The sequence below is a fragment of the Symsagittifera roscoffensis genome, chromosome 3, assembly GCF_963678635.1.
Source record: "Symsagittifera roscoffensis chromosome 3, txSymRosc1.1, whole genome shotgun sequence".
NCBI lineage: Eukaryota > Metazoa > Xenacoelomorpha > Acoela > Convolutidae > Symsagittifera > Symsagittifera roscoffensis.
In genome coordinates this window covers 80,991,382-81,014,122 of record NC_087064.1, presented here as the reverse complement: position 1 = coordinate 81,014,122, position 22,741 = coordinate 80,991,382, and the positions used below count along the sequence as shown (strand labels likewise).

At 35.9% G+C, this 22,741-nt stretch overlaps 2 protein-coding genes across 4 annotated transcripts in view; both read left to right on the top strand.

Annotated features, from left to right (window-relative positions):
* The first annotated feature begins 2,346 nt into the window (after window positions 1-2,346).
* LOC134841860 (uncharacterized) lies at window positions 2,347-17,023 on the top strand. Its single transcript, XM_063857901.1, has 14 exons — window positions 2,347-2,584; window positions 3,778-3,858; window positions 4,175-4,354; window positions 4,836-4,982; window positions 8,297-8,458; window positions 8,769-8,894; window positions 9,226-9,405; window positions 9,650-9,844; window positions 10,221-10,363; window positions 14,393-14,684; window positions 15,692-16,093; window positions 16,365-16,542; window positions 16,854-16,865; window positions 17,002-17,023. The coding sequence occupies exons 1-14, from the start codon at window positions 2,473-2,475 to the stop codon at window positions 17,021-17,023; spliced, it is 2,232 nt and encodes a 743-aa protein (XP_063713971.1). The 5' UTR covers window positions 2,347-2,472.
* Window positions 16,859-22,741, top strand: part of LOC134841143 (uncharacterized) — a 112,121-nt gene continuing 106,238 nt past the window's right edge. For all 3 annotated transcript variants that reach the window (XM_063856941.1, XM_063856939.1, XM_063856940.1), the window contains exons 1-5: window positions 16,859-16,865; window positions 17,002-17,019; window positions 17,178-17,413; window positions 17,758-18,024; window positions 18,525-18,641. In XM_063856941.1, the coding sequence (XP_063713011.1) occupies window positions 17,362-17,413; window positions 17,758-18,024; window positions 18,525-18,641 (436 nt within the window). In that variant the 5' untranslated portion in view covers window positions 16,859-16,865; window positions 17,002-17,019; window positions 17,178-17,361. The remainder of the gene's footprint in view (window positions 16,866-17,001; window positions 17,020-17,177; window positions 17,414-17,757; window positions 18,025-18,524; window positions 18,642-22,741) is intronic.

The following is a 22,741-nucleotide window of genomic DNA, read 5'->3' as shown; positions in this document are numbered from 1 at the left end:
AAAGATTGGCTCAGTCTGAGAAAAAGCTGTTAAGTTCTTCAGGGTTTATTTGCTTTAACCAGATTGTCCTGAATTTTTTGCTGGGCTCAATGAAGTATCACCCGTGATTCGGATTTCAATAAAAATCAAAAAAGTTGTCTCATTGGCAAGAAAATGCCTTTGATTTTCCAATTTTCAGACTTTTCCGCACGCCTTTTCTATGATTTTTCCGTTGTTCAGACTGAGTGACGCGACGATTACGATTGGCATAATAAAATGTTTTACTCTCAGTTGAGTTATTTTGCATCATTTTAAAGTTAATTTAGCTATTCTTGATTCTAGTCTGGCAGATTTGTTCGTAATAATGCAATGGCTCTAACTAAAAAAAATGAGACAAGAAATATTTTAGTTTTTTTTGCAATCCTTTTACTTCAATCTTTTTGATCGGAATATTTTGTGCTCCTTGCCTAGCTCGGCATTTAAAAACTTGTAAACGCTAGTTTTCGATTGCTAGAAAAATTTGTATTTAGAACCGGAGTTGTACGAGTAGCACACCTTTTCGAAAAATTTTTGTTAATTCCGCATAAAAACCTATCGGATATCCGTGCTGGAATCAAAAACTTACCGGATATCACTATCTGGTACAATTCTGGAGAGAAAAAAGTCAGATCCGTTGATCAATTGTTGTCTGCTCGCGTTTGGCCTGTGTTAGTAGAAATTATGAGTCTAACCATGGTAATTACCCTTTCGATCGACAAGGGTATTGCAATCGGGTACTGGACCTTTTTCCCGTAAAAATTTGTTCACAGGCCTCATCTCCTGGACTCATTAATCTCCTGGTCCTCTATGTTGGAAATACTCCATGCTTATTTTGAGTTTGTTAGCATTTAAAATATCCTTCCTATTTGTAATTTGCTTGTTATGTTGGTTGTAATATTACCAACTCAATTTGTTAAGATTTCATTACCCCCCTTTTTCGGCTTAATAGGTTTCAGCTCATTTCATATCAGCTTCGTGGCCTCAATTTGCGCTGTTTTGATGAGCAAACAAATTTTTGGGTACGTGTGTAAGTTTTGAGGGGAAAGCTGACTTGAAAATTTTTAAATTAGTTTCTAATCGTTATGGATTTTTTCGACTTGAACGGTTTTTGCTTCGGTATTTTTGGCTTTATTAACGCTTGAGATATGACTCTGACCCAATCTGAGCGATAAAACTCCGGGCCCAAACTTTTGAATACTCAAATCAACCCCATTTGGACCTCTAAAAAATTTAATAATTGTTAACAATAAAAAAAAATTCAATTTTAAAACTTTTGATTTCATTTTTCTAGTTTTTATTCAACGATGAATTTGTTCGAAGTCTTCTTTGCTAGTTCTTGAGCGTCATGCTGTTTCGATCTTATACTTACTGTATCGCAAGTGGTGCGAAGCGCAGTTTGGCCTCTGTGTTTAAATACTTGAAATATTTTTCCGACCAACCCAAGTGGATTTAACTATGGCACAGGCTGGCCCCATGCTACATGTTTTTAGTAGACTGATTAAAAAACCTTTATGGATCCATTTCAGTCGTAATTTGAGCTCAGATAAGATATCTTTAAAAAATTGCGTCTTTTTGCCTCTTGAATTAACGGCGGATTGTGGATGAGAATCAGTCGCTCTCAAATTTGTTTGACTGTATACAGAGATGTGACTGGATATGGGAGGGGGCAGACGCTCTTTCCCCTCCGGGAATCGACCTCATCGCCACTTAAAGGTTCCCTCTTTGCGATTATTTTACAGCCTGAATACATTGTATATATTGTTTTAATACTAGTTTTTCAAAGCCTATTAAGATTTAAGTGTTCCCTCGTAATCATTTCTAAACCAAATCAGAATGGAAAATGAATATAAAAAATGTGATCATGACCTTCTGTGTTTGTTGCAATGCTACAGAGTAGTTTTGATTTTGTCCCAAAATGATGACTTTTTGATCTGAATTTTAAAATAAATTGCATAACTAGGATTTTTATTAAGTTCATTGTTTGAACTCTGTATTGACTTTAAGTTGCGGTATTTGCCTCTTTGAGTCTGTAAAATTTCCTCAAATTTCCCGAATTCAGCTTGTCAAAATGACCACTGATGCTAGTAATCTGATTATTGTATGACCATTACTGATTTTAATTGATTTCGCTCTTTTCTGGCATTTATTTACTATGTAAATAAAATATTTATTAGATTATTTGATGTCGGATGAATTTTTAATAATTTTTTCGTCGATCTAGTTTTCATGTCCATCTGAAGTTTGACATCAGCTTGAAATTTCCAGTCGCTGCCAAAAAGTGAAACTTCCTCGCAACATTTTACCATTTTCTTCCCACATTTCCTACACTCCACATGTTACTGTGGCAACAAATTCTAACCAATATTTCAAATTTCCAGTAATTTAAAAGCAACTTGCAATTGAAATAACAAATCAGTTGAGATATATTTTTGATTGGTTGGCGATCGATCGGAGATGAACTTCTTCGATTCTCGTCCTCGTCGGATAGGAGGGCGGCAGGAACATCTGTTCATGCTGTTCTCCTTCGCCCTCTCCCTTTCCCTATTTCATTCGGTTTCCACTGCAGGTAATTAATACATTCTCCTCAGTGAAGTAAACTTTTTAAAATTAAGTTTTCATTGATTTTTCATCGTTTTGAAAAAATGTTCCAATTAAAATTTTCATTGATTTTAAAAAAAAATTTGATCGGGCAATTAAATCGCAAAAATCAGGATTAATGGATTAATTGGGACCAAAATAAAAGATATATCAAAATTGAACGATATCCACTTCGCATCCGCTTTCTCATGCCTTTGTTTTTTTTTGTGTGCTTTACCTCAAATGATTGTCAAGATGATGCCGAGTGATATGTCATATATAATCATTTTTAGTCATGATTTGAGCTGCAATTAAATTTCAAAAATTGTGGACTGATTTTGAGTACTCTTCACTCTGAATCAGGCGCGGATCTAGGAATTTCTCAAGGGGGGGGGGGCGGATTTTCGAAAAAATTTTCTGAGCTAACCTAAACCACTATAAAGACCCTAATTTGGCCAAATTTTCTGCGCCGCAGGCAAGCAGGCAAATTTTTGAAAAAAGGCGTTTTTAGGCTTTTTTTGGAAAATTTCGACCGAAAAATCGCGTTTCTTCGGCGCGCGCTCCCCCTCAAAATTGGTATAGATTGGCGCCAAAGGTGCATTTAGAAAATGTTAGGGTTGGTTAGCCGAAAATGGATGTCATAAAATAATACCAAAGGGGAGCCCTTTGGTTGTTGAGGGGGTTGAACCCTGAGGGCTGGGGGGGGGGGGCGTCCGCCCACCCCTAAATCCGCCTCTGATATTATCCAATTTTCGTGGTAAAAAAAAGAGCTGAATCCAAAATTCCTCCTCACCGTTGGTGGTCTGAAAAAAAACTTGATAATTTTATACTTATCTAACTGTAGAATACGGAAAATGTACTCTCAAATTGCAAATGTGGAAAATATGACTAGACAATGCAATCCTCGATATTACAAATGGAATATTTAAAATATCCAAAAATCAAATTATAAGAATTTTTTGGTGTTTTTACAGTGATACTTTAGGGTAGAAGCGCTCACGCCGTAGTGTACAGCGGACAATAAGTGAAATGTATCACAAGCAATGATTACGGGCACTTTTTTGATGCATGTTGTCGCAGCCCAAAATAGTTCGAAAAAAAAACTAATTTCCTTATTGTTACTACCACTGAATTAAACTCGAATGCAATTTAAAATGAAGAAGCAAATTCTGTTAAATTTAGGCATGACAGGGACTCCGCAAGGCGGCGGATCAACCGATTCCTACACCCATTCCAATCCATCTTCAGCTGGGGTCACTATAGGTTGGATAACTTTCATTAATTAACTCTGATACAGATATCACGAAAAATTGCTAGTTTCGCTATATATGAGTTGCAACTGTTATGATCTTGGATCTTTTCTGGTTCATGCATTTCATTTTTGACAGTTAAATTGATAAAATGTTGAATATTGATAAAATGTAGAAAAATTGGCAAGTTTAGTTCAGGCTTTGAACATTTTTACAGTCAAGTGCCTCTTTTTATACTCAATTGTAATTTTTAAAGTTTCATATAAAAGTAAAATACAAAAAAGCCGAGATACTTTCGAGGTCACTCGTCGTTTTCTGTGCAATTACAGAGCACGCAGGAGAGTGTTTTGCTGACTCGGACTGTGCGAGTAGTGGTGCCGTGTGCTCTGCCGACGGCAGGTGTGGCTGCCCGGAAGGCGCCACCGAACTCTCAATCTGCGAGGCCAAAGGGTGTGCCATAGATGACCCCAGTTGTAATTGCGACACTCTGGGATCTCTGTACTGTCTACGTAAGTAGTTTCCAAAAAGTGATGAACAATTCAGCTCCTGTATTATATTCTTCTTGAGCAGTTACTTGATTTTTAATTTCGCGTATAACTTTCTGCCTTATAAAGTGTTTAAAATAGGCAAAAACTTGGGAATTGTACTTCCATTAAGAAAAAAACGACTGATTGTTGTAACTGGGTGTTCGAAAAGGGAAATAATTATTGTAGTTTCAGATGAAAGAATGCTTTTATTTTTGAATTCTGCATTATAATGATACTTTGTCTGAATTATTTCATTCTTTTTTTTTAAAATTAAAATGATTAATATGGGATCGGTTTCGCAATCACCTCATAGTACAATTTGTCCCTTCTTTGCATAACCCTTCACCCCAAGCAAGGAAATTTATGAACCTACTGTACAATTTCACCCTTCAGCAAAAGAGGGATTCTAATGTTGATTACTAGAAATCGGTAAGTTAAAATGTGTTCGTTTTGTCTGTTGCAGCTGCGGGCGAGTGCCTTGACAGTTCAGACTGTGCCTCCAATGCCGTGTGTGACAATGGCAGCTGTGTCTGTGACACTGGATTCACCGGCCTCATGATATGCCCAGTCGGGCAGCCTTGTGATCTCAAGGGCGTCAACTACTGCCTGAGTGAGTGCTTTTCAATTGATGTTTTGAATAAAAAGAAGGTTTTGGGGTTTGAATAAGTTAAATGTAATACCTAAATTTTCGATCGCCAAAAGCACTTGCTCATTTTTGTAGAACTGGACTTGCACGCAAATCTTGAACTTGAATCATTATCTAACAGGTTTTAATTAGCAGTTGAAACAGATTCAAAAATTTTTTATATTGCATTTTTATCTAATAGATCTGTTTACACTTGCGAAGCGAGTGTATTAGTACGAACCTTCTTTTTTTTCCAATCTAAGTCGCAAATATTGGTGCCACTTTTGGGGCACCTTTACAGCTTTTTGATAGCATGTGCTTTGACATCTGAGTACTAATAAGTTAACACAGTTGATGCGTTTTTAATTTATCAAATGAACCGAAAAAAGTGATTTGTTTCAAACACAACATAACAAAAATGAAAACTCGATTCCCGAAATTTTCTCAATATATCTCGTAATGTTTTGAAATGCATAATTTGTACATAATGTGGTTCTATGCTTTGCGATTTGTTACATGCAAAGTTAGTGTGGATGCCTCGAGTTTGTTATATTTCAAATTTTTACATGCAAAATTGAGTCTATTTGTATTTGGTGCCACTTTTTCTGAATGGCATTGGCAAGTTATTAGCTTATGTAGCTGCTTTATTGGTGACTAGTATTTGCTGGTTGTTAAGCTTGCGTGGTGTAGTGGATAGTGCGTGAGACTTAAAATCTCTTGATTGCAGTTGGTCGCAGATTCGAAACCTACATGTAGCCGAGTTTTTGCTAATTCGAGGCTTATTTCTGTTTTTTTCTTATTCCACTTGATAGAGCTGCTTTTTGGTTCTCGAAAGTGTTTGCGAAGAGCAGCTTCGCCTCCGTGTTTAAAACATCTATTGAACAGATTAGTTAAATAGTCAGCAATGGTTTTAGTTTAATAATATGAAACTTCGAGTTTTCTTTTGGTTGAAATAAGGGTATTGCAACAGTATACAAGACTGTTTTCCCGTTGAAAACTTTGTCCACAGATTTATCTTAAAAATTTATTCCGCTTAAGTGATGTCGGCTTCTGTTAAATTTGATGTTTGAAGAGGTAAATAGTTGTGTTTTTGTAGTGAGTTGTGAAACTTTGTAGCTCAGGTTATTTATAACAGCAATTTTCTCTTGGGCTTAACAGGCGTCTACGAAAGTATTTTCGGCTTAGTTGCCGAGTGGTAAATTTTGCCTAATGCTTATTTAATGCTGTTGACCGCGGTTCACGGCATATTTTCCTCAAATTGAACAGAATTAGAGACGAGCATGAGAATTTTTTGTAGATGTATTATTTCGACATCCAAAAAAATTCAACTTTATGGCTTCAGTCATATTCTTTTGGCTATTTGTCACGCTAGCTTTGTGTTGTATCGAAAGCGGGGCTGAGATTTTCTTCAATTTTGTTAATATTTGCTCTGTTTTGTTTTGGTTTAGACATTTTGTTTTGGTTATTTTGCTTTTTTTCAGTGAAACTCATATATACTATTATGATTAACTCTTTAAACAAAATGAAAAACAAAGTTTTTGATTAGCAGGTAGTCATCAAACCCTGAACTGCAGTGAAGTTATGTAGTTTTAAGATGAGCGTGGTGTCTGATATTCAATTTTTTGGGTATGTGATTTGCCATTTCTCTTTGTTGCATTGCAATTGTAGAAATTGGGTACAAACAGTTTCGAATTTTTTGAATGATTCTTTCGAAAATTTGAAATTTTTACAAATTTGACCTTATTTGAATGGGATTAAGTGACCTATTTGAAACTTTATTTTCTCGCAAGTGGTGTTAAACTGGGCGGTTTTTGAAAAAAAAAGTCTTGAATATCAATGACGTTTTGTAAGGTCGACTTAAAATTTTACCAAGCTCTGAAAACTGTATTACGACATTAACCTGTCATAATTCTCTAAGACCTAAATAAATTTTCAATTAAACGTGCCCCAAAGGCTTTTTTTGGAACTTTTAGTTATATTGGTTGCGTTGTTTATGGGCGTTCTCTTCCTAAAAATTAAAAAAAAAATTGATGTGGCGCCTTTTGAAAATTTGAGGGTTGGTCTTCTAGTTCGGAACTTTAATATGTCATTATAATTTTTATTTATAAAGTCATTTTTGTTTCAGCCGACTTGTCTGGTTTCTAACTTAGTAATATTGTCTGGTTAATATTATCAAGCCTCTCAAAATTCTTTTTTATTTGCACTCCAAAAATTGTTTACTCTTCGTATATTAGTCTAGTTGTCATTTTAAATTAGTATATTTTAATTTTCTTCCTTCAAGATGTTTGTGGATTTTTTTTCGTATCAGATTTGATTCACGAGTCGTTGGGAGGCGTTAAAAAAGTAAAATTAGCTTTCATTGTTTTTGTTTACAATTTTAATTATAGTTTTTCTGGCTTTTGGACTAAAATTTGCCACTTTGTGGGCGTATGTAGAACGTTCCGCCATTTTTTATGGTTTCAAACAATTTAAATTTCTTCAATTTCTTAATTTTGAATTTCTTTTGCTTTTCTGTTTTGATTCTTTTCTAGTTTTATTGTGTTTGCTGGCTAATATGGAATTAATGTCAGTTGACTCACGTTTTTGTATTTTGGGTCACCTCAAATTGCTTCAATAATTTGTTGACAGAAAAGGCCATTTGTAAATTTAACAAGACTGCTCGTATCAGGGCGAAGCCCTGAATGTTCCGACTGCCTTTTAAGGTTTATGGAGCAGCAGTAATAGCATAAAAAAATTAAATGAAATAAAATAAAATGAAATTTTTTTTTTCTAAAATTTTGAAGTTTTTATGAAAATCATCCCCCCACACGCCATATAAAGTACAAAAAGAGAGATTTCGTTCCTTGTAACAAATCAATTATGGCCAAAAAGCTTCTTTCAACCAATTTGGAACGATTTCTAAGACGGATTAAATCTCGCTTACGCGTTAATAGCGCGAAAGATATCGCGCGTTAATTGTCCCAAATTGCACAAAATGACCAAAATGGCAATCTTTAAACCCTCATAACTCTACGAAAAATGATCACAGGTGAAATATCTTTTCAAATTTAAGCTCAGGACAACAATATCTTTTGAATGACATAAAAAAAATTCCGTCAAAAATGGCTAGTTAAAAAGTCGAAATTTGTCTGAAGAAAAAAAAACCCACCCCGAGCACAAATATTCCGTTACTTTCGTATCGAAAGTCGGAACAATAACGTATATAAATTGTAGGCAACTAAATTATTTGCAGAAAAGACCCTTTGTAAATTTAATAACGTATATAAAAGATAGGCAACTAAATGTTGTTTCTTTTCCAGTCGACGGCAGTTGTCTCGACGGCGATGACTGTCCAGCTAATTCGCAGTGTGTCATGGGGGAGAATGGGACTGCGGGGTCGTGCAGATGTGACGTCGGCTATGAGGGGCTCATGGTGTGTCAAGACCCCGACTGTGATCTTCCCGGAGACAATCTCTGCCTCGGTTTGTCACTATTTTCTCGGGCGCTACTGTTTGAAGAGGAAACATATTTTGCATATTGGGGGAAGGGAAGCTACGAGTTTCTGACGTTTGCTCTTAAAATATGTGAAATTTGCACCAGATTTATATCCCGAAATTATTTGAATTTGTCTAACTTTTAGTGTTCGTTTTCCTGATTGATTAAGCTTAACAGTTTACCTAGAATTCCCCTGTCTTATTTTGCTTTTAACCGAGAAAGACTTCAAGCGGTTTGATTTTGAAGTTATTTCTTAATAGAGTTTGTCCTTGCAAGAAATTTTGATTGTCGTTTCAGCTGACGGCAGCTGTTTGGACAGCGAAGACTGCGTAGACCCAAACGACTCTTGCGACGAAACAACTGGATACTGCTATTGTCACCAGGGTTACATCAGACACAAGTACGATAAAGCCACATGCATTGGTAAGTATATTCCTACTTGATAGTTTGAATCGTCAATAATTTTGCCAAAAAATTTGAAAAAACGTGGTGTTCATTTGCGATATGACCAGATCATTAGAGTTCACTAGCCTAGCAGAACCGGAAACTGGGATTTCAAATCATAATAAAATACGTGTTTATTATTTTTAGCCTGGTGATTTTTTGCCTAACATATGTTAAAAAATTGCATGAAGGTTTCAAGCCTGAAAGAATTTCAGATCTTTTGTGCATACTTTTGAGTTGTTCCGTTTTTCAAAAAAGATAAAAAGTAACTCAATCATAGGACTCCATTGTATGTTTCTGTATTTTGTAGACCAATGTGTGTGGCCCCCCAACTCTGCTCCGGATGACTTCCTGCCGAGGGGTCTGGGCCAGGACTCCTCTCGCTACTTCTACAATCCAGACACTGGACTGTGTGAGTTCTACATGGTGTCCAATGCAGCAGAGTATTATGGATTCATCGACAAGGCCAAGTGCGAAAACTGGTGCATGAGTAAGTTGACTAACTTCGTAAATTAGAAGAGATTTGATAAATAATATACATTTTTTGATCGATAAAAAAGGCTTGTGCATACATTCATTTTAGCGGAATAATTTGGAATTCTACAGTGATTCAAGTTTTTGTAGTGATTCAAGTTTTTGAAAAATCCATGTGATATTGCTTCATGATAACAATTTGAGGCTATCATCTGATGATTCTGTAAAAGTAATTGAATTGTTTGGTCTTTTTCTCATAGAAAAAATCATGCAGCTTCCAAAGAAAGAAGGACCCGACTACATGCTGAGCTGTGAGCCGGAGCTGCCCAAATTCCAGCGATTCTACTATGACTCGGACAGCCAGTCTTGTAAGCCGTTCGACTACCGAGGAGTGGGTGGGAACGCAAACCAGTTCAAGAATATGTCGGAGTGCAGAACGAGAACGACTGGCTCTAGTTAGTAGAAACGAGTACCTGATGTTCATTTACAGGGTTTCACACTGCCCTACTCCTGGTTTACTTTCTTGGGCCTTGCTTTCGTGGGGGAGATCGATCTCATCCATTTTGCCAAACCCGGTCCCACCTCGAGGTGGCGGATGACACTGGGACCTCTCTCACTGTTACCGATGTGTTGACGGCAGCGCGTGTTACCCATTCGGCCAAGGCCGCTCTTGGCATAGTTTTTGTTCTGAATTAAGAAAAAAATCAATTTTTAAACGGAGGTTTAACCTTTTCATTGGTAAGAATTTTTGCCGGAGGTTTTATACATCATTGGGGGTTTTATACATTATCAATTACCGATGTTTGCTCCATTGCGGCCGATCTATTTCAGTTAAGCAGCTGCAGTGCACGACCACCATAGACATGCTGGCCTTCTGCGACAGTCAGTGGGCGGAGATGAACAAACAGTGCAACATCTACAAGACAAAAGACAACGGGTGCATCGATGACATGTGCGAATGCCTCGACGACAAGGTCGGCTTCTCTTTAATTTCTGACCTCTTATTTTTCTTTTTAGTGCTTCTTTTTCCTGTCTGTAGCAAGAGAAAGTGCCTTGTAATTGAGAACTAGAATTTTTTCAGTGAACAATTTTTCAAACAAAAATTGCTTAAAGTTGAGTGTTTTTACTATAACGCTTGCGATCAATAAGTGTTCTTAAATCGTAACAGACTTTTCTTGGGTTATAAATCTGTCTGGTAGAATCACTAAACAATTCACAAGTGCCGACATGCTCAATGTCTGGAGATTTCATATTGAACTACAGGTTGCTATTACAGCGTAATTACACTAGCCAGCTTGCGAGCGTTAGTCTATTATTTCGAACCCTCTTTGCAAATAAAAGTGTTCATTGAAAGTGTTCACTTGTATGGCAATTCACTTAAGCATTGGAAATTGCATAGCATCTGTTCTCTACTTTATTTGTGGCTAGCGTTTGTCATCAATTAAGCGTCCGTGGCTGAGTGGATAGTGCATGAGATTCAAAAGCTCTAGGTTGATTCGAATCCGATACATAGCCGAATTTTTTTTACTGATTCGAGGCTTATTTATACCTTTTCTTATTGCTCTTTATAGGGCTATTTTTGTCATGTTCTCGCTAGTGTTTGCGAATCGCAGCTTCACCTCTGTGTCTTGATTTTGGTATTAAATCGCGACATTCTCTATTACGCGTTCTTGTGATATTGCAGAGCTCTTCCAAACTTGCAATCAAATTTTTTTTCTTTGGGTTTTTTTTGGTAGCTTTTTTGTTTGCTCGTGTTCTCGTTGCTCGTGTTCTCGTTGCTCGTGTTCTGGTGACAAATTAGTTTTGCCCAATCTGAGAATACTAATTCAATTTGAAAAAATAGCTCGTGAAAATTTTTTGTATAAAATCAGTTATTGCCTTGAGAAAAGACCATTTTTTGACTTTTTGACCGTTTTTGTGAAACTTCTCTTTAGAACTACCTTGCCAAATGAAATTAAGGTTTCAATTGAAAAAAAAACGGTTTGTGCAAATCTTCTCTGCATAAGCAGCTAAACATTTATCTTTGTAGAAAAAAATTACAGCCTTGGATGGCCAATTTTTGAGTTTTCGTTATTTTGACTGTTTTAGTGAATTTTTTCACTTTTCAAGGATTTAATTGGAAAAACAGGTTCTGTGGATCTTCTGTGCTCAGGTTGTTACTCATTATATTGGTAATGAAACCGCTATGGATTGGAGAAAAGTCCGCTTTTTGACTCTTAGATTATTTTTTGTATTTTTTCTTTCAAACGGATTGTCTTGTCTGGCGCGTTTGCGTGCAATCATGCTTCAACGTTGTAATAAATTATGGCATGAAAATTTGCTCTTTCTTGTTCTTTCTTGGTCTTTCATGTGCAAAGCAAGCTAGGCAGTGTGTACCAAAGCATAATAAATTTTATAACACCGTTCAGGGGTTAATCGATCTCTATTTTGAAGTAAGTCATGGGCATGGGGCTACAACCTTGCGCGCAACTAAATTGTATCATTTTTTTAAACTGAATTTTGCGACTCATTTAAGTAAGATGTGCTTTTTAAAAATATCACGTTAATGTGAACCGCACTGTCATGCTGGCAGCTTTGTAGCTCCAAGGCAGGTCGTATTAGCTCTCAAGTTCAGTTTCGACTTTCGCCAGCCTTTCTTTTACCCATTTTTTTTAGATATGGAGCGTTGTACGGTCTTATTGTAAAATATCCAGATTTATTTTTTCACACTTTATCGCGCTGTCATCATCACTCATTACGCTTCACCTTCGCATCTTTACAATATATTCATAAAATATCGAACAGGTATCTCCAACCTTAGCTGTGCGACTAATTGACGTACAAGAGACTGTGGTACAGCTACGAAAACTTGAAACGCCTATTTGACGGGTCGGAAATTTAAATCCGGAATTTCGAAATAATTTTTTTTTAATCTGGTCGTATACGTTTGCTGCCTAGCTTTGGCAATTGTTTAGCAACTGTAGCTGCTTTATTGGTAGCTAGTCTTTGTCATCACGCGATCGTGGCGCAGATGCGAGGATGTGAAGTTGTCAAGCAATCGTGGCGCAGATTCTAATACGTGAGACTCCTTATCTCCAGTTCGGAGGTTCAGTTCCCGAATATAGCAAAAGTTTTATCTTTCAAGACTTATTTTAACGTTTGCTTTTTTCTTAATTTTACCTTAATTTTACTTTTTCAGAGCTATTTTGCCGCTTTCTTGGTTGTGTTTGCGAGGTGCAGCTTCAATACTGTGTTTGCTCTTGTTTTTGTTTTGTTTTGTTCGGAAAAAAAGGTTATTAGTTGCTCACGCTCAAGTTTTTTTTTTCAGTTCAATCCAAATTTATTTGCTAATTGGTAGAATTATTACGCTTTCCAAAAAATTGCAAAGGATGCAAAAAGTATTTTTTTATTTCAAAAATGGAATTCAATTTTCAGAGTCCCTTGTTAAATAAGAAATTTTTTTTTTCGGCCTAATTTTCTCTAATTAAGTTACTTTTATAAAAAATTTCTTTTGAATTTCTAAAATTTCATTGTTGTTTAAAATGTCTTCTTAATTCAAAAACCGAAAAATGTTTGATTGTTCAACTTTTTTGAAACTCGTAATGTAATTATATTTGAGAACGTAATTATATTTAATTTACTGTATTTTTGGACTGTCTGTTTGCTGTGTTTTATGCTTTTAACCGAGTATTTTGTGAAATAAAGTTCTACGGTTTTTGTCCAAGAGTTTTTTATATATTTGCTGGAGAAATTTCGACTTTTAGGTTTACTGGAAATGATACAAAAGCAATTAATGACTGAATTAATGGCTACTAGGTCCATTTTTTTTCATTATTTTATTCGTTCTCTGGTTGATCATGTTTTAACACTGTCAAAGCTGAAGATACTGTTGCTGCAACGACAATTCAAGTTGCAACAGTGTAGCAGCATTCATGATCAACGGTGGATATAAAGATTGCTAATTGGTTCTCAATAATTTTTGCCACGAATTGTTTTTGCTGACTTGACTCGGGTAAATAGGTTTTAGCCTTGTGGCCGCAAGCTTGTTCCCATTTTAGTCGTAGCCATCTTGAATGACTAGTCTAATTTTAGGCACAGTGTCTGTGAAATAGAGTTTGAAATCTACAATTCGGCGCCTCGTTTTTTTTAAGATCATTTATTGTTTCGACTTTTCATTATTACTCAATTAAGTCTTCGGCTCTACTTTTGCGAAATATTTTTCACGTTTTGTGATAATGTTGTTTATCATTATCTGGAGAATAGAAACTGAAACAAATTCCCCGCTTTTACTTTTATCATTATAGGCAAGTCATGAAAAATAGAAAGTGTTTTCTGAATTTCATTGTTTAAAATTTTAAGTTTTTTCTTGAGTTTTTTGGCATTCTCGTTTGAATCTTTATTTTGTCGGTTAGTTTATCATGCTATCTATGGGTTTTATCAAATGTAGCGCAATGATTGGCCTCTCTTAAAAAGTTTTGAAGGTGCAGTTTTTTCGGTTCCAAGATTTTGCACTTTTTTGGGAAAAAATTATTTGAAGTTTTTTGCTCGATTTGTTGGTTCGTCTGCAAGTAGAAAGGGTCATTCATTTTTCTAGCGCAAGTGGTTCGAAGCTCTGCTTTGCCTCTGTGTTAAAACTTTTTGAATGTTTTCTTTTGGGAATTTGCAATTCTTTTTTTGCTTTTTTCCTGATTATTTCTCAGTTTCTTTGTAAGGATTTTCAGAAGAGTTTTTCATTCCGAATTTTTTCTTGCTGGATTTTGAAAACTAATTGTTGTCAAAAGAGTTCTGATTCTTTTTAAAATCTTCAATAAGTTTCTGCATTGCCTGCGATTCGCCTCTGTGTTAATGAGGTTGCTCAAGTTTAAGCAAACCAAGAAATTGTGAACAAAACAGCGATGAATGAACAAAACCGATCTTAGGCACAATAATCAAATCAATGATGATTGTGCCAATGAGTTGAAGTTTCTCCATGTGAACCCATTTTACCCCATTAACTATAATTTTTAAGCTATTGACTATTTTAGGAAGAAGTCGAGGAGCCCTATTTGAAATCGGAAGACGAGACACTGACTAAAGCCAAGTGGGGTCATTTCCAATGTGGAGATCGCTCCCACGCCATCAAGTACCGAAGATGGAAGAAGAGCTTCGCCTGTGAGTCGCTGGAGGGCGTCTTCGAGGGAACATGTCCGGACAAGTCCGTGTGCGTGAACATAAACAGCACCATGAGAGAGACTATCACGTGTGAGTGTAAAGAGAACTACATGGAAGTGTATCAACCTGATGCGAAAGATCTTCTGGACTTCACTTGTGAACCGGGTATGTTGAGTTAATTTTTTTTGTTTAACTGTTTAAGAGTATACTCTTAAACAGTACCCAGTTTAAACAAAAAAAAATCGTGAAGACTTATGTATAGGTCTTGCTGATTTTGTTAGTTTTTTTTTTCAAGAAAAGTCTCTAATAACAACAGATGTGCATTCATACATATTGATGCATTTATGAATGCATTAGGGATCTTGTTATTTATTCCCCCCCCCCCCCCCCCTATTTCGATTTTCAGAAATTCAACTTGGGCGGCGACATTTTCAATAGCTTAAAACAATTTTCACAAAAAATAATATATCTAAAATTTTTTACGTGGGTATTATATAAATAGCGAGTAATACAAAAACAAACGCGCGAAAATGAAAACCCTCTTAATTGTTGACATTTTTGAAATGCATATTTTATACAGAAATGGTTTTCAAAAATAATACATGCATAGGGGGAAATAGTTAACAAGATCCGCACTTAGTTATAATGCTCTTTTTGAGTTCAATTGAAATGCATCTGCTGAAATGGAGGTAAAAAGCACTCTCCAAATACGAACGTGGAAATGGCGCGAAAAAACGTGAAGAATTTCTAGCTTCGAAAGTGGAATTTAATTTTTAGATTTCGAGCGGAATAAAAACTTCTCTATTGATCCAGTTTTCTCAAGTTGGGTTCATGTTATCAAAAAAGCGCCAGTCATAAATTGTTCTAGAAGTTCAAAGAGCTTAAAGGGTATCTAATTTTTTCTTTAAAATTCGAAACTTGAGATTTTTTCAAGAAAGTCAGTGATTCTATTATGTTTACTTGCGTTCATTACTCTTTTCCAATCTTCGATGGATTGTCCCTGGGCACTGATTATCCGGTATCTGCTTTTGGCGAGGTTTCGCTTTATGGAAAATGTTCTGGTTTTTTTGAGCGAGTTGAACTTACTTTCTGATCGATATTTTACATGTGAAGTCAACTTCAGAGCTCACCTTTAAGATGATTGAACGCCCTCAGATTTTCATACATTTCAGAGCCTCGCCCGTGTTTTGGGGAAGGGAAATTCAATGTCACAATTGGAGATGTCGACTATTGTCTCACTCTCAAATGCGACGAAAAGAAATCATTCTGCGATTCCCAACTGGATTGTATCGCTGGCGGCGGGTGGCTGGTCGAAAAACCATCTGACGTCAACGTCGAGACATTCTACACATCTCTAGCAGAGGTTTTGGAGGCTTCAAGTGCTTCTGTTCACTGGACCGGCTTGAGCGACTTGGTTGGAACTAACAGACTGGATGCGACTTCTGGATCTTCCAGTTTTAGGATCTCGAACGCGACCAGCAATAGACTGGATCGAAGGTGCATGGCTATGACCGGATCCAGCAACGTCGACTTGGGATCCTGTGCCGATAAGCATTGCTATATCTGCCAGACTCGTGAGTGATTTAGTCGCTACGCGATTATGAAACTTAATTTCTAAACGAATTTCAACTTTTAAATGTCGCTTATGGAAAGTATACCTCGAGAATGTTGTTTTCCAAGCTTTGTGGTTCATTCTGTGCTGTCTTCAAGAATTAATAGCCCCAATAAAAGTGTACTTGACTTTTGTACTTAATTAGAGCAGTAAAATTTACATGGCTTAAATGGAGTGAGATTTTGATGGCTTCAATGGGGTTTCTTCGTTAACTGTTTGTGGTTTGCTTGCAGCTACCTATGTGCGCAAGTGTCCCCTGAACTGGAAGCCAGTGAATGACGAGGTCGAGGGGGACTGTGTGTTCTTCTCTGACCAGCTCAGACTCACCCACACCAGGGCCAGCATGTACTGCGAGGCATTCGGAGCCCAACTAGTCACAGTGGACAAAAACATACACGCTTTCCTCGTCAGGTCACTACTATACCATGATATACAATGATCTTTAATTCAAACACATTTAATTAACTTAAGATGCTCTTGTCTTTTTGTAAAACTCGGATGGTAAATAGAGACTTTTAAGCAGCTAATTCAATAATCTTCCACTGTTACTGAAATTTAAAATGAAAATCTTGTTCTCCATATAGTAGTTTTTGTTCAAGTACTTTTACGCAAGAAGAAGGTGTTAGCTGTAAATGTTAAACGCTTTGCATAAATTAGCCCTTTGTCTACTGTTTGATTATCTCCTAATTGTAGTCAATTGTAACTTTTTTGTTGTGTTTTAGCTTCTTGTCCGGGTAAGTCTTGCTCGTTCAAGATCAAAATTTGTCCTACTACTGTTGGTGGCAAAACCCGTTCCAAAGAAACTAATTTCATATATATTGTTTATTAATTTCTCATACTCTTTCTAATACATTATTTTGTTTATTTCAGACTCAACCCATACGACGCGTAAGTTAACCTTTTCGTTGTGATAGTTCTTGTGAGTAGCATTTTGTTATTCCTCGCGGGTATCAAGTCAATTGTAAATGAATCCGAGCTTTTTGAGCTCTTTAAGGTCAGTTTTCATCCTATAAATTTTTTCTCCTATTTGATTTCTCAATTCATAGAATCTGGACATCTGGCGTTGCCTGTCCCGAAGGACAGTCCCCTTGTGACCTCTACGTGAATGACGAAGTAGTGGACCTGTCAAGTCCGGATGAGTTTCTGTCCAGTGCTCTGGGCGACACCACCTTCACCTACTCAACTGCCGTAGTGTACCAGGCTGTGAAGGACACGAGGGAGGCATTCAACATGGCCAGTCGTCTGGATGAGAAGAGGTTCTTCTGCCAGATGGAACAACCATGTAAGCTGCCCATCATTAAAAGTAACAAAGACCACTAGTTTTGTCGTGTTTTGCGAAGCCAACAAGTATGCATTTTTAGTGTTGCATCTAAGCGTCCTTAATTGGCTTGTGCTTGTGAAACTTGCAAATTTAATTCAACCTACTGTAGAAATCAGTGTCAGCACATATAAATCAGTCTTGCAATTAAAATTCTGTTGGATGTTTCAAATGGTCTTCCGTGTGATTAGACGCAAGCCGGACTTTTCACGGATCCAACTTACTTGGTCGAAGTGTAATTAAATTGGTGTCGTCTTTTTGATGCCCTTAACATAGGGAGCTTTTTTGGTTATTTATTTCCATTGCAGCTCTGAAGAGTGGAAACTTCAAGCCGTGTACGTGTGGGACCCGTGCTTACAGTCGGCACCACAAGTGCTACCAGTTCCTGCCCTCATTTAACAACACCTGCGAGGAGGGGGGACTGACGGACGCCATCATCAGTGACACTACAATCGAGGAGCTGATGAACTACATGAGGAGTGAGATTGTGGATGTGTTCCAGAGAGTGGATCCCGCTATGAACACCTTCAGGGACATTGAGGCCAATCATCCACATGCACTCTACATCAGCGGAAGTTAGTGCTCCTTGTTTTTTTTTCTTTTTTACAATAACAAAGGCTTTTCCATCTTCGTTACGACCACTCGCCGAGTGAGAAGGAAGTTCGTCCGAAGGTGAGAAGGAAATTTGTCCCTCGCAAAATCAGGAAATGAAGAAACTTCAGAAAAAATTCAAAAACATTTCGAAAGTTTTAAAAAAAGATTGCTATGGTCGGTATATTTTGTACTACTTGCTTTGCAACCAGGCACGTTGTCAATCGTATTGCAAGAATGAATATACATTGCAAGTCCTTAATGGGTATTTTTATATTAAAGTTTATATTAAAGAATCTTTTCGGTAAATTTCAATTTAAAATAGGTAGTTTAAATCTTGGAAGTTTTAATTCCAATATGAGAAGAGGAAAATGTTTCAATAATCATCACTTAGCTAGCTCTAATGCTTCCATCTGAAATAGTTTAATCAAAAGTAGAGTGTTTAGTGGTAGTTAGAGTAACCACAGAATAATTTGCGTTGCAGAGAATGACCTTGGAGATCCTGTGTGCTACAAACTGAACAGCGACCCGGACGAGTTCGACGCCTTCGACCTAGTGGAATGCTCAACTGTAAAAGACACGATGCCAATGTGCTCATCACGTGAGTCTATTTCACTGTCAACTAATGATTATTGAGTTATATGCAGTTTATGGTTTTGTGCGTAAAAATTTTTCGCTATCACGATTTTTCGACGCTGTTTCTTATTCTTGGCTTGAGTGTAAATTGCTTAAAAATTGACTGTTGGAAAAAAAAACTGAATCAACTGCCGTACTTTAGCGAGATATATTTTTCAAGTCTTGATCACTAAAAGAGCCTCCACTTCCAAAAACTTTCATTGGTGATTTATTATTTTTCTGATAGTTTTGTCGCCTTAGATTGCAGAAGCAAACTGAGTTATGATAATGCGGAACCTTATTTTTTACTGGTGTCTAAAAAAACTTCTAGCAAGAGCTACTTAAATGTATATTCAATCGTTTTTCTTAGTTATTGATCCCATCTAGACAAGGGATGCGTGATGCTGACAAAATATTGGTGCATTGAATTAATTATATAAAATTGAATTGAATTAAAATTTTCCTAAGGCGCATTACGAAAATTCAATTATTCTTAACCAGTTAGTAGCAGCATTTTCTCAACTTTTGTGTGTACAAAAATTAAGTTTCCTCATGTAGTTTTTCAAAATCAGTTTGAGATTGATTAGGTTTTTTCGGAGACCTTATTAAAAAAATTGAAAGCTCCTGATTTTTTTGAATACTAAGGCATCATTTTTGCCTCCTAATTGAAGACTTTAATTGAATTGGTTTGGAAAATCATATAAATTGGTAAAAACCCGAATTGAAGTCCCTTGATCTGGTTTTGAGGTTTTGTGAGTCACATCCCTGTTATCTATCTTTTCCAAGAAAAGAGCAGGTTTCGAAGTATCTGAAAATGTTTAAGAAGACTTTCTAATGATGAAAGCAATCGGCTGTTTTTGTACGTGCGGCAAAAACACGTGTTGCAAAAACTTTTTTCCGGTTTTTTATTTTCTTTTTCTTGTACTTAGTCTTATTTTCGGTGATAAAGAATTTCAGCTTTTTTGTGTTTTGCCTTTTTGAAAATGAAAACGGTAGTTGACTCAATTTATAGACAATTTAAAAAGTGTCTTACCTTCTAGCGGATTTATTAATTACGCTTTCGATTAGCAGGCGTTGTTTTTATGTATTTTGTTTTGCCTTCTGAGTGTGTAAGTTGATTTCAAGAAGCTTGGATAAATATATTTTTCTAATTTTTTGTCAAAACTTTGTATAATTACCCTTGCGGTTAGCGTTATTGTAATTGGGTATTTCACTTTTCCCCTGAAACAACTTCACTAGCAGAATAGTGAAAGTTAGAAATGGCAGCTATAAGGAGGTGTGCTTGCACTTTAATTCTGTATGAGTTTTTACCTGCCTTATTTTTTTCTATTATTGTCGGTTGAATTTTTTGAGGTCGAGTTTTCTCTTTCAGATTTTTTGTTCCGACTTTCGATACGAAAGTAACGGAATATTTGTGCTCGGGGTGGGTTTTTTTTTTCTTCAGACAAATTTCGACTTTTTAACTAGCCATTTTTGACGGAATTTTTTTTGGTATCATTCAAAAGGTCTTGATGTCCTGAGCTTAAATTTGAAAAAATTTTTTACCTATGATCATTTTTTGTAAAATTATGGGGATTTAATAATTCCATTTTGGTCAATTTGGGTCAATTAGCGCGCGATATGTTTCGCGCTATTAACGCGTAAGCGAAGATTTAATCCCTCTCAGAAATTGTTCCAAATTGGTTGACAGAAGCTTATTTGCCATAAATGATTTATTACATTGAGCGAAATGTATTCTTTTGTACTTCACATGGCGTGTGGGGGGATGATTTCTTAAAAAAAGTTTCAGATTAAATTTTTTTTTTACGTTAAATTTTTTAACTACTGCTCCATAAACCTTAAAAGGCAGTTGGAATACTCAGGTCTTCGCCCTGATACGCGCAGTCTTGTTTCGGGCTTGTTTTAGTTTCAAGTTTGTAACTTTGACAAAACTGTTAATCTTGCTTGTTGAGTGACTGTTGTTTTTATTGTAGACTTTTTGGTTCATGTTCGTGATTTTTCACACAGGTTTTTTTCCGTATCGTTTTTAGATTTTTCGCTGTAAAAATTGATTTGTTAGTGCTGCTGGATCTTGTTAACTACTTCCCCCCCTTATTTCGATTTTCAGAAATTCAACTTCGGCGGCCACGTTTTCAATAGCTTAAAACAATTTTCAGAAAATATATATATTTAAAAATTTTTACGTGGGTATTATATAAAAAGTGAGTAATACAAATACGAACGCGCGAAAATGAAAACCCACTTAATTGTTGACATTTTTGAAATGCATATTTTATACAGAAATGGTTGTCAAAAATAATACATGCATAGGGAAATAGTTAACAAGGTCCAAAAGGGGGAAATAGTTAACAAGATCCGTGCTCTTTCTAGCCGATATCGTTGAAAGGCCGATAACCGTAGCGATTAGAAGATCAAGGTTCGGGAACCCTGAAGCGCTGACAAATCAGAAAATACTGCTTTCAGAAATTTTAGACCGTGTTTATCTCAAAATATCGAAAAGATTTTATCGTGCTGAAATGTCATCTTAAGTTGTTTCCCGCTGCTTTTCCTGCTTGTTTCCAGCTATTCTTTGGCATTGAAATGCCTGGAATGAATTTCAATTTGTTTTGTATTTGGTTTGAATGAAAATATTTAGGTTCTTTTGCTTGATGTTTTTTTTTCAGTTTCAGCTAATTTTCATTTCATTTAGCTTTGCCTTAAAAATTGTTTTTTTTGCACATCAATTTTGAAGCAATAAATTATTGCCACGCCAAGGTAAAATATTACAGGTTTGGTTTTTAATTTTAGAAATATTTCAATGGTGTGCACTCATTGTCACTGTTTTTTTTTAAACAGCTTCATTTATCTTCAAAATAACATTTAATGCCCTTGCTTAATGTTGCTTTCTTAGTTCTGTTTTTTTTTGTCTCAGCATTTCTTAAGAAAATGTGCTAAATTAGGTTCCAGATTTTGAAATGTTGAAGTTTTTGGAAAAATGTAACCATAATAACTTAAGCATCAATTGTTTCATTTGTTCTAGTCTTTTTTTGTTCAAATGTCTTTCTCTGTATTATTTTGTCTTGGTTTTTTTAATGTGAAGTTTTTGCGTTTTTATATATCTGTCTGGTTACACTTGCGAGCTCAACAGCGTAGTGTATTACCACGAACCTTCTTTTCTTTCTAATCTAACTAGCAAATAAAAGTGTTCATTAGAAATCACCTAGTTTGTGGCCTTTTTGCCATAATTACGATCTGTAGTATTGGAAAATTTATAGCATATGTTTTGCTTTATTCGTGGCTCGTCTTTGTTATTTTTTTAAAATAGTTTTTGGCTTAGTGGTTAGTGCGTGCAACTTAAAATCTCTAGGTCGCAGATCTAATCTGACACTTTGCCAATTTTTATTAATTCGAGGCTTATTTCTTCTTTTTTCCTATTGCACTTTATAGAGTTGATTTTTGCCGTGTTTGCGAAGCTCAGCTTCGCCTCTGTGTTTGATAACACAACAATCAAAAAACGTTTTTTTTTGGTTTGGTCATCGTTTCAGCTGGAATTAGACTGAACTTGTTGTTCTGACCATTGAAACGGAAAATTCGATAGTTCCACGCAAAATCAGGTACCATAAATGATTGTCGGAATGGGTCAAGTGATATGTCATATTGAAGCTCTTTTCGTTGTGAGTCTAATGACTTTAAATAACTATCAAAAAATTTCCTGTTGAGAAAACCCGTTTATAACATTTTATTTTTGGTGTATTTCCGAGCGAGCAGGCTTATTTTTTTGTCAACCAAAAAGGTTTCCACTATTAGTTAGGAGATTGAGTAGGGTGATATATCATATTGAAGCCATTTTAGCCGAGATTCGAACGACTTTTCAAAAAATTCAAATAGTTGTCCCATTGTCGAGAAATAGTGGTTGACAATTTTTGAGTTTCATTACAATTTCGAGCGAGTTAACCGAGGGATCAAGCTTTTGGTAGAGCAGGCTTCTTAATGTTTTATTCCAATACATTTATTTTTTGAAGTTTTTTTTAGTGAAGTTTTGGGAATAAAAAGGTTCAAGAATGCAAAAAATTTTCTAAAAAATGGAAATTTTTTTGTTTTTCTTGT